Source organism: Monodon monoceros, unplaced genomic scaffold, assembly GCF_005190385.1.
Source record: "Monodon monoceros isolate NGI ecotype Baffin Bay Population unplaced genomic scaffold, NGI_Narwhal_1 Super_Scaffold_20, whole genome shotgun sequence".
In the NCBI taxonomy this organism is placed as follows: Eukaryota; Metazoa; Chordata; class Mammalia; order Artiodactyla; family Monodontidae; genus Monodon; species Monodon monoceros.
In genome coordinates, this window is record NW_021703777.1 from 87,063,357 (window position 1) to 87,075,773 (window position 12,417).

Below are 12,417 nucleotides of genomic sequence, written 5' to 3' on the forward strand. Positions count from 1 at the left end.
TTGTGTATAGCTCTAAATTGTTTTCTATGGATATTTTTACATCTGTGATCATTTTGTATATACATAATTTTGCATTCTGATTTTTCAGTTAACATTTTAATAAGGAAGTTTTATATCATCACAGACCCTTTATTATCAGGCTTTTTCTTAGTGTGCCGTATAACATTAGTTTGAGTAGGTGCATCAAAATGTATCAAAATTTAATTATACTTCTTTGTTACACATTTAGGTTGTTTTAAAGTGTTACCATTTTGAAATAGCACTGCAGTGGAAATCTTTGTTCATAAATTTTTTAAATCTTATTTTTCTCAAAATGAATTACTAGTAGTTATTAATACGAATATAAGGTTATAAATATCTTGGGGGCTTCTGATACATATTGCCCCATTGCTTTCCAAAAGAGATGTTTCCACTTATAGTCCTATTATCACTATGTGGATATATTTGCTTTATTACATCCTTGCTAGCATTGGGTATCTTCGTTTTTAAAATATTTTGCTCATTTATGTGTATAACATCATTTAAATTGCATTCCTTGTACTCATAAGATTATGGTGTTACAAAAAAGCACTTATTTTTATTTTCTTCTTGTCAGAAGTTTTATTATTTCTCTTACTGACCTAATTTTAAATAACTTAGTTATACATTTGAAAGGTTAGTAGGCTACACTGTTGAGAATTTATAGAAGATACTTTTTAAAAAAATACTTAGCATCCTAAAAATATATACAGTGGATTTATTTCTGTTGGTGAACCAGAATTCATCTTACTAGTTTAAACCCCTTTTTATTAGTGCTTTGAAAGATTACTGAGTACAATGGAAATCAATTTACCAACATATATAACATATATAATACCTGCTCTATACTTGCAACACTGTAGATCTTGGGGAATATTTATCAAGCATAAGACATAGAGACTGGGCTTCCCTGGTGGCGCAGTGGTTGAGAGTCCACCTGCCGATGCAGGGGACACAGGTTCGTGCCCCGGTCCGGGAAGATCCCACATGCCGTGGAGCAGCTAGACCCGTGAGCCATGGCCGCTGAGCCTGTGCGTCCGGAGCCTGTGCTCCGCGACGGGAGAGGCCACAACAGTGAGAGGCCCGCATACCGCAAAAAAAAAAAAAAAAAAAAAGACATAGAGACTAATCCATGCAAACCATGCATGGACTATTGTACTTGGCTCATAGTAGGTGCTAAATAAATATTCTTGTTTTTAAGATGTGGGCTTATAGTCAGTTGGGAAAATAACACATATTGTCCAAGTAGCATGAAGGGAAAATATTATTTACTGTTTATAATGTTTTGCTACTTTCAAAAGAAGGTGGGCCCAGAGGTTGTTTTTCATTTGTTGAGCATGGTGGTAATGAGTGCAGATACACATTACACAAGCTGATGTATGGCCAAATTGCATTACATGCAAGAAGGGAATTCGAGCTACAGGAAAATCAAGGGATGAAGAAGAACTTGGAGGCTGTAGAAGGTGGCTAGAAGGAGAAGTTTGAAACCTGCTCGGAGGATGGTATAGGGAGGAGGAGATTGGGGGAGAAGAGGGGTTTTTTTTTTGATAAAGCTATTGTGTGTTTGAAGTGCTAGACAATGTGTAATGTTCATGACCTCCATCCCCACTAAACGTCTTCAGTAAAATTTGTTGTGTAGTAGCGTTTGGAGGATATGACAAACGCTGATTGTGCCTCAGGAGAATCACCAAAGGGAGAAAATAAGCTTTCATAGGGAACCCTGTAACATGGCTTCAAGTTAAATACCATGATTGTGCAAAAGATTGAAAAGAATTGTAGAGACAGTTCAGGACTGAAGGAAGCATTAAGGCAATACCATTAGGCAGTGAGTGACAGAGTTGATCTGTGGAAAGGAGTTTGGAGGAAATTGAGCTCTCCACTGACTTGGGGTGCCTTAAGGGAGAAAAATATTTGCATCTGAATTTTAAGTGTGTGGGTGGAAAGGAGAGAAGATATTGATGGAGCAGAAGATACTGTATTGTAAATTGAAACATAAAATTGCCAGTATTCAACATTTTTGACATACCAAAAAAATTGGCAATTTCGTGTGTTACTACCTGAACTAAGATACTTTAAAAGCTGCAAATCTCCAAATGAAAGTAGACTATTATGATTTTTTAAAAAACAGACAGCACAGTTTAGTGAAGCTGTGCAAAACCTTGGCTCTGACATTGGACAAACCCAAGTTTAAATTCTGGATCTACCCCCATCTAGCTGTAAGGCCTTTGGTCAATTTAATTAAATTCTGTAAGACTCAGGAAGCTTATGTATCAAATGAAGCTGATCACAGTACCTGCATCTCATTGAGTCACTGGGAGGATTAAATGATATAAAACATGAAAAAAGCTTAGTCCAGTGACAGCATATGTGTTCAATAACTATTAGCTATTTAATTACTAATTCTACATTAAATTCATTTCTGGAGGTCATTGTACCTTCCTGCTCACCTTTTCAACTTTTGACTACCTTTTACCTGGTTCCTTTTATTGGCCTTTGTACTAGCTCTTCTTTAGCACTCTCATATATGAAGTTATGTATTCTCTTTTGTGGTAAAATTCCCCTAATTCCCCATGAAATTGAACATATACTGCTTTTGGTGTGGGGCTGGGATTTACCAAATCAAGGTAGAAAAATCTCCTCTTGGGCATTCATTCTCTCAACAACAGGTACTTCTGCTGTTACTACAAATCCTAGAGGCTAGACATTCACTAATAGGCACTTCACATGTATTATTTTTATTTAATTTTATTTTTATTTTTTTTTTGCGGTACGCGGGCCTCAGGCTCCGGACGCGCAGGCTCAGCGGCCATGGCTCCCGTGCGCAGCCGTTCCGCGGCATGTGGGATCTTCCCGGACCGGGGCACGAACCCGCGTCCCCTGCATCGGCAGGCGAACTCTCAACCACTGCGCCACCAGGGAAGCCCCACATGTATTATTTTTTGACTGTCTGTCCATTTAATTGTGAAGGAAAAAGCTATATGTTGATTCTAGGTCTGTGGTGGACCCTGGGTTCAAAGCAAGTCTGTCTAACTAGAGATTATGTCTCTTTCCTGATGCCTGAATTTTAAAGATAGTAGTGGACATCTGTTATGTTAAATAGGTTTTATTTCACTTGCCAAGTGTCATTGATTGGTATTGGCTGCCGGAAGCACTGTGTTGAGAAGGATGCTAAGGCCAAGTCTGTACTCAGTGGGAATGTCATGATCAGTTAGTAATGTCTGCGTCAGTGCAGCAGAAGGGTGGACAGGGTGCGAACAGCATTCAGGTTGTTGATTTGTTGATCCTTCGTATACATGCTTAATGCCTTTGGTTGCAACAGAGGACATGGATCAAGTTGTTGCCCAGGACTTTCTGGTGTCTTCTTATTTAATTTTACAAATTTTAGTGAAAATTTCCAAACATTTAAGTGAAAACGTAAAGAGTCAACAAAATTCTAAGACCTCAAGAATAATCCCTCTGCCCCATCTGCAGAGTCTTTGGGAAACAGGAGGGATGAGATAGGAAGTTTGCTTTATTAAGTATCACCAGCTGGTCTGACTTTGTGATTGTCCTAAAGTAGCTCATTTTGGCTGATAAAAAAAAAAAAATGCTTCTCTTTTACAGGTGTAAAAACTAATTTGATTTCAAAATAGCTGTTAGTAAAGCAAGATGAGAGAAAAGAGAATGCTCTTTTGGCAGAAGGCATTTAAATCCATTGCATATGGAGATGTTCAGAGTGCTAGACTTTTTGCTTCTGAAATGGGAATGGCAAAGCAATGTCAGCTCAACAAGGTGATGGTTTTAACCACAGAACATGAAGGAATTTGATTAGGAACCCCCAAACTTTTATTTATATATATTTATTTACATGTACATACATATATATGTATATGTGTGTGTGTGTATATATATATATATATATACACACACACACGTATATGTATATATAAATATTTTATTTTTATTACTGTAAAAGTAATAAGAATAAATATAACTATTTTAAAACTAATTAGGAAAATAAGGACAAAATCATCAGCACTCTCGTCACCCTAACTCACGAGGTCTTAGCAATGCTTTCCTCCATCGATATGTATATTTTCCCCATGGTTTTCATGATGGTGGATTTGGTTTAAATCGGCAGTTATTGAAATTGCACTTCAGTAGACTTGCACTTAAAAAACCCAGCTCGTTAACCCATCACTGAGTAATTTCTTATTCTTTTATGTGGAGTCTTGTATTGTCATTTTTGGACTTCCCATTTCAAAGCTGATTTCGCTGGATGGTATATGGACAAACAGCATAAATTTGCTGTACCCTTTTGGTATATACATCTTTTGTATGTGACTTACCCGTGGGGAAATAGACCAAAGCAAAATAGGAATAGTAGTTGGTAGTTTTAACAGAAAGCCACAGTGACAGAGAACTAGAAAGTGATTTTGACAGGTCATATAATCCATTCCTGTGGCTGAAGAAGCCAAGAAAGGTAGACCCAGCAAATTCTCTTTACAGCCCACTCCAGTGTTTTGCAACTCGTCCTGACAGGAATTTCTTCCATATTTCTTCCATATTTCATATCCCTCATTTTCTATTTTTAATCTCATTCTTCTTGACTCAGCGTCTGAAAAACACCTCAGTTTTCTTTTCTGGAAATGGTACTGTCCAATGTCTTGCAAGCCAAGGATAGCAAAGCAATTTTCTCTCCCATATCAACTTCTGGGGTTTGGTGGGAGACACCTGGAAAGCCAGACTCCTCCCTCCCTGACCCGGACCCCCTCTCCTGGCCCAGCTCTGTGGGAAAGTGCCCGAGGGCCAATGAATAACAGCTTCATCTTCCATGAGCAAGAGTTGGGGCACTAGACACATGTCATAGGAATGTTCTGAAGCTTTTCTGTGCGGTGAGTTTGTTCCCCAGTTCTCAGAGCTGATACAGGAAATCCTTAAAAAGCAGGAAAGACGGGGGCTCCATCAGTCAGAGGGGACATGCCAGCCTCGGTACCAGAGCGAGGTGTGGGAGGCCCTTCTGTGTCAGGGGTTAACACTTTGGTTGCTGGCTTTTGTGGAGATCCAGTGAGTCCTGGGGAAGTTAGGGGTGAAGAGAGAGCACTGGAGGAGCTTTTATCAACAAAATATTTTAACAATGATAGCAGTAACAGTTCATACTGATTGAGTATCAGTCCTTCCTATGCTCCCTTGACACCCACTCCAAGTTCTTGAGGCCAAAAATATGTGAGTAGAAATCAAGTCACTCTCCTCTCTTTGCCCAGTCCTCCTTTTTTGGTGAGTTTTTAAGCAAATTAGAAAATCATCTTCTCGGTGTCTTTCCTTGAGAAATCTTAGAACTGGCATGTGACATAAGAGAAATCCCACTGTCAAACTCCAAAGCGAGTCACAGATTTAGCAGGAGGTTGTGTGAAATGTAAACTGTAAAACTGTGTAAACTATTAAGAAAGATCTTGCTGAAGTCATTGGCTGGATAGTGGAGCACAGAATACAGAGCAGAAGACTTGCCATTTATCAGTCATTCAATTAAACACATCAACCCAAAAGAGAACTCCTCAAAGGAAATCGTTTTATAGCACATAATGAAACACAAAACCAAACCAAACTTGTCTCTGACTTTTTTTTTTTTTAAAGGCCTGTTTAAAAAGATAACTGGAGAGTGTGGGAGAGTGTGTACCACTTCCCCCAGATTTGCTGTGCAGAAGTGCAGAAGTGTGAGTGATGTAGAGGTACTTGTTTATTATAGAGCACATTTCAATGCAGTAATCATAAATATTGCTAAGGTTGTGCTCCGTTGAAATATGACCTACATACTCTTGATTGTTTGTGTTACGTGATTTGTCTGACACCCATTACATTCTGGGTAATAGCAGCCATTTGTTGCTCTGCACAGCAGGCTCTTCTGACAAAAGAAAATAGGCAGCAATAAAAAAGCTATAGTCTGAATTACATTCTGCACAGTGCTGCACTGCTGAGAGTTTGTGCAAGTGTGTTAACAATGTTCTGAACTGCCTCTTGTCAGCCTTCAGCCTGTAATGGCCATCTGTCCTCACATAAATCTGTCAAAACCTGCTAAGTTCAAGAGAGAGCATGGAATATACCTTGTACTGTCAACACCAAAATGTACACATTCCCCAGAAAATCAACACACAGGAAATAATCCAGAGGTTATGGGAGGCATTAGCCTGGTTGATTTAGGCTTGTGGGCTGAAATTGAGAGTCCGGCAATTAGTGGGAAGATGACAGAGGTAGTGGGGTTGAGGAATTGATTATTGACTGCCCTTCTACCGCAGGGGAAAACATTCTGGGTGGAGGAGATGGGGTTAGAGAAATCTAATTAGTTCAGGTGCAGCAAAGGGTTCCCTGTCCCGGGCACAACTCCTAAAAGCTGGACATCACGTTAAAAGAAAAGAAAAAAAAAAAAAAAAGCTTCTTACACTTTTATTTATTTATTTATTTATTATTTTATTTTTTTGCGGTACGCGGGCCTCTCAATGTTTTGGCCTATCCCGTTGCGGAGCACAGGCTCCGGACGCACAGGCTCAGCGGCCATGGCTCACGGGCCCAGCCGCTCCGCGGCATGTGGGATCTTCCCGGACCGGGGCACGAACCCCCGTCCCATGCATCGGCAGGTGGACTCTCAACCACTGCGTCACCAGGGAAGCCCCGCTTCTTATACTTTTGTTTTGCTTTGTTTTGTTTTACTCTGGATCTCAACCCTATCTGGAAATAGATTTTCAATGAGGCACTGGTGACACGCAGTCTCGTGATCCTTAAGATGTCTCAGTCTTGCTCTGGGGTATTCTCCTCGGATCAAAGAAGTTTCAGTAAACAGTCAAAAGGTTAGGGAATGATCTGAATTATTTTTCCCTGCCCACCGACTCACTAATCCTAAAATAACTTCCATCTACTAAGAGAGTATTATTTAATGAGCAGGGCCGTCTGAAATTTCTACCCCTGATATTTTCACCCACAGGGTATATCTGGTTATCTCAGGGTGTTTCTGTAAGTTTTAAGCAGATACACAAGAAAATCTGTACTTACTGCAGATTTTAAAGAATGATCTCTTTATGAAGTCCTGGGGGCTGAATCCCTGAAATGCCAGCATTTGGTGGAATATTCAGCACATAGTAGGTGCTGAGTGAAAGTCTGTCTAATTGCCACAGGCCATCTAAAATGAAAAGGAAGTAAAAGCCTTTGTTTTTAACGCCAAGAAACTCTAATCATGTGTTAGCGCTCCCAAGAGCAACTTGAGAATCGGTTATTTAAGCGATAATGAGCTTAGGTACTAGGACAAGGGTTTCAAATGTTCAAGACGAAAAAGAATTTCTATATTTAAAATCCCTAGATAGCTGAGCTATTTTTAGAACTAGTCTCTCTTTAATAGTGGCCTAATTTGGTGTTTCTGAAGTTTAGGGTTTCTTTTTATAAGTCTAGAATGTCAGTCAAAATATATCTACCTGAGATCAAGGCAAGGTGCCACATAGACACGGCGGGATAGTGGCTCTCCATAAGTGGTCTATGAACCGTGTCATTAAAAATATTTGACCAGCTTCCCAAGTGATCCGTGGGCCACTGAAATGGGACACCTACTAGTAAAGGAGGATCTAGAAAAATAAAAATGAGTGAAACATTTTGCAAAAATAAGCCCGAGCAATATTCCACTGAGAGCTTCTCATCTGTCTGGAGAGACAAGATATAATTCACATTCAAAAAGATAAGCGTGAAAATATAGCAGTATCTGGTAAGTGAGTGATCCTGGCAGTAAATTATTGGAAAAGTAAAAATTACCCCCATTCAGAGTATCATGAAAAGATCTATGAAGTTGTATTTGAGGATGTTGAATGTCATTTCCCCCAATTCAAGGGCTATCTCATTTGGAATATTTGACTGTTATTTACTCAGCAAAGAGAGATTATTCATCATTATTTCTTTGAGCATCTTAGCTTCCTGTGAGAAGTATTTGAGATCTTGTCATTTCTTTGCTGGGAATTGGTATCTTTACATTTGTTGTAGCAGTAATTGAAGGTAGCATGTGGTTGAAATCAGTGTGTATGAATGGGGCAGTGCAAAGGGTAGAGGAAACAAGCAGAGAGAGAGATGGACAAACAGAAAGATAGACAGGGTAAGAAAGAAAGCACGAAAAGGAAGGGGAGAAGGAGATGGAGGGGGAAATGGGAGGAATAGGAAGAGACGGAGGAGGGGAAGGAGGGGAAGGAGGGAAGGAGGAGAGAAAATTGGCCATATAGGAATTCCTTAGAGTGAGTAAAAGATACACTTGTCTATGAAAGAGGGAACACAAGGAGAGTGAACTTCAGTGACATAGATGATTCCTTCAGTAATGTCACCTCCCTATTATCTTCAAGCAAAGAATGGGGGGCAGGCGTACAGTAGGCTGCTGATAAAGGGAAGCTTTTCTGAGACTCAGATGTGTCACGAAGGGAGAGCAGTGTCTCCTTCTCTTTGTGTTTGCATTTCCCTGTCTTTCTGAACTTTTCTGGGATAGATGTCCAAAGTCAAACCTTTTTGCATTTTTGTACGTTTCCTTCCCTCCTTTAGGGAGAATTAGCTATGTATAATAAAAGTTGCCAAATATTGGTGCAAAATATTTCATTTTAAGGAAAATATTAATTTCTTCTTTCTCTTTATTGTCAAGTAGGGGAGAGAGGCAGTGTCTTCCTGTTCATACCAAAACTTCATGTAGCGTTCTGTGCCCTACTTGGTTATGTGTGTGTGTATGTGTGTGTGTCAAGGTAGAATTTTCCCTGAAGCATGCAGTCGCCTTAAGTCCAACCCCAGGCTTCTTGTGGACTTAAGTTCTTTTTTGCTGAATAGCATCCTCCCGTCCTCCTAAATAAAAAGCGTATTGTAAACTAAAATGTTCCCTTGTAAGCATAAAGTCATTTGAACTCCAGCCTGCCCTTCTTCAAAGTTCCGTTGACTCTGGAGCTTTTCCACAATTCTTCTTCCTTGGCATAAAGGGCTGAGGAGGACTTAGGGGTGAAACTGAACAGAGATAACTAGCCTTCACACACTCTCCCACAATGACTTGTGATGGAATTTTCTGCCCTCTGTAGAAAAGCACAAAAGGCAACAACTGACAGATTCCCCCTCTTCTTCCTTTCTTTTTTTTTCATTTTTTTCAATTAGTTAGTTGCCGAAGCTTGGATTCGTTTCAATCCTTCAGCCTCCTAACCCGCCCTGATGTGGTGCTCCAGATAAAATGGTGTGCTGGCACTGCAATATTTAGTGTTACTGTTCACTTGTTTCTGTTGCAGAACCATATTTTTGACAGAATGTATTAGTTATGCTTACAAGAATGTACTATACCTACATTAGCCATGGTTTACAAAGTTAATGAACTGTGGAGACAAAGAATCATTGCCGTCATGTTGTAGAGTTGTCTGGTACCCTGCGTTAGCCGGCTGCATTTTACTGAACTTACTTTGATGTTGCCAATGTCATTCCCACCCTCCCCCCCCAGTTGCTGTCATCCCATCTTTTCTTTTCTTTTTTTTTAAAGTTGCCTAATTCTTTGGCTCCATGGGTAGATATCCTTGATTTTACAAAAATTCCTGACCTACATGCATCCTCCCCAGCACTCTTTGCAGACAAATGCCACCAAAGGTCTTCTATGATTTCCCTGTGTCCCTACCGTGTTAATTTTCCACAACTAAGACTGTGAGAAGCCCCTGTAAATCTGAGCTTTTGTAATGCCTGGTGGTGACGTGGTCATGTTTCCTGGGAAGCAGGATTGGTTAGCATTGGCGTTTGAAATACAAAATATCATGGCTTTCACCGCAGCCTTATATTGTAGATCCATCTTTTCTTGGTGACAGAGGCTTCGGGAGACAGAGTCACTTTTTCCGGTCTTATCATGAATTTAGTTTCCTTCCTTTTCACTGAGTTTTAACCATTGTCTGAAATCTTGGAAAAGTTAGGAGAACATATCCTGGCATTTAACAACATATCTCTGTCTCTTTTCTTTCTCTCTCTCCCCTCCCCTTTTTTTTTTCTTTTATTATCTTAGGCCTAACTCCACCCACAACTCCTCCTCATAAAGCCAACCAAGATAACCCTTTTAGGGCTTCTCCAAAGCTGAAGCCCTCTTGCAAGACTGTGGTACCTCCGCCATCAAAGAAGGCCCGGTACAGTGAGTCTTCCGGTATCCAAGACAATAACTCCACCAGGAAAGGGCCCGAGCAGTCTGAGTTGTACGCACAGCTCAGCAAGACCTCCGTGCTCACCAGTGGACACGAGGAAAGGAAGGCCAAGCGGCCCAGTCTGCGGCTGTTTGGTGACCATGACTATTGTCAGTCAGTTAATTCCAAAACGGAAATACTCATTAATATATCACAGGAGCTCCACGACTCCAGACAACTAGAATATAAAGATGCCTCCTCCAACTGGCAGGGGCAGATGCGCTCTTCCACAGGTTCAGACCAGTGCTACCTGAGAGAGGCCTCGGGGGTGAGCAGGCAGGTCTCTCCCGGCAGCACCAGAAAACAGCTCCAAGACCAGGAAATCCGAGCTGAGCTGAACAAGCACTTCGGTCATCCCAGTCAAGCTGTTTTTGACGACGAAGCAGACAAGACCAGTGAACTGAGGGACAGTGATTTCAGTAATGAACAATTCTCCAAACTACCTATGTTTATAAATTCAGGACTAGCCATGGATGGCCTGTTTGATGACAGCGAGGATGAAAGTGATAAACTGAACTCCCCTTGGGATGGCACGCAGTCCTATTCATTGTTCCATGTGTCGCCTTCTTGTTCTTCTTTTAACTCTCCATGTAGAGATTCCGTGTCACCACCCAAATCCTTATTTTCTCAAAGACCCCAAAGGATGCGCTCTCGTTCACGGTCCTTTTCTCGACATAGGTCGTGTTCTCGATCACCATATTCCAGGTCAAGATCAAGGTCCCCAGGCAGTAGATCCTCTTCAAGGTAAACCTTGTCAAAACCCACCCAAAGCCTAAGGCGTCCCCAGGAAGTGAAAAAAAAACAAAGGCAAAAAATGCATTCAAAACCCACAGGCAGCCCAGCCCCTCACCATCCATTCCCAGTGCCACAGGAACTAAGGAGATTGTCGTTTCCCATACATTCCTCCCCATCTTCTCTTAAGTCTGTCATTCTTGAACACAGTGCCTTGAGCCAGTCAGATCAGAGAGAGCAATTTGTAAGAAACTTGCTCATCTACCTTTTTCCATTACCTGGAGAGCTGCCTTGTGCCAGGATAGGTGAGATCCATGCAAGATAAAGCTGACAGTGTACCAGGCCGGCGTTCGGCATTCACATCAATAAGAGACGCTGCAAGAGAACACGTCACTCCAGACCTCTAAGCTGACTAGATGATCACAAACTGTCACTGGGAAATCTCACAAGTAGCTGGGAACTGAAAGCCGGTTTATGTAATGCGGAATTCCAGGGGCTGTTCAGTCATGCCGATAAACTGGGGTTCACTGGCAGTTGCAAATGCCCTTCTGTTTTTCCTCCTCTCTCCCAGATCTTGCTACTACTATGAGTCAGGCCCCTGCAGACACCGCGCGCACCGAAATTCTCCCCTGTGCGCGAGATCACGTTCAAGATCGCCCTACGGCCGGCGGCCCAGGTAATGATACACGTCCTTTTCCCTCCGCGCCTCTCATCTCCTCCCGTAGATGACAAGATGTTTTCTAAAACCCTGCCCCCTCCCCAATTTCCGATTAATTTTGCTCATGCGATTGGAGGTGGTTGCCTTAATGATGAAGTTATGTTTCTCAGGTATGACAGCTACGAAGAGTATCAGCACGAGAGGCTGAAGAGGGAAGAATACCGCAGAGAGTATGAGAAACGGGAGTCTGAAAGGGCCAAACAGAGAGAGAGGCAAAGGCAGAAGGCAATTGTAAGCAGCTTGGAGCTTACTTTCATTTTACAGGAGGGTTTCTTTTCTTTTTTTCTCCTGTCTTTTCTTTTCGTCGGGGTGGGCATAGATTAGAAAATAAGGGAAAGACTCTTGTTAGAATATGCAATACTCAGCCTTTTGGCTTTAAAGCATCAGTGAGCCCTCAGTCCCTCTTAACACAGACTATCGGAAAGCAAAATGTTAGGTCAGTGTATTTCTCCTCCATACTACCTGTTTCTCATTCATCTTGAAGCTCATTACTGTTTTCGACCTTTGTTTCTAAAAATGGAGGAAGGAGAGATTTGTCCAGTCAGATACTGGTCCCATCAAGCCAGAGGATGAGTTCTTTGTATTATTCTCTGCTGCTTTTTTTTCTCTGAGTGGAAAATGAAGAGATATCACTATTTGGTTCCAGTTTTCGTCTTTTTGGCAGACGTGAGGGTTGGATTGAGTTAAGATTTAAAGGCGGTGGTAGAGAAAGATTTGCTAAGAAAGTCATCATTTCTTCCTTGTGCCAGGTCAACAACTAACACATCC

At 41.3% G+C, this 12,417-nt stretch overlaps 1 protein-coding gene across 2 annotated transcripts in view; it reads left to right on the top strand.

Moving 5' to 3' along the window:
- Window positions 1-12,417, top strand: part of PPARGC1A (PPARG coactivator 1 alpha) — a 95,369-nt gene that overhangs the window by 67,392 nt on the left and 15,560 nt on the right. For both annotated transcript variants that reach the window (XM_029235079.1, XM_029235080.1), the window contains 3 exons: window positions 10,028-10,943; window positions 11,503-11,607; window positions 11,760-11,880. In XM_029235079.1, coding sequence (XP_029090912.1) covers window positions 10,028-10,943; window positions 11,503-11,607; window positions 11,760-11,880 — 1,142 coding nt within the window. The remainder of the gene's footprint in view (window positions 1-10,027; window positions 10,944-11,502; window positions 11,608-11,759; window positions 11,881-12,417) is intronic.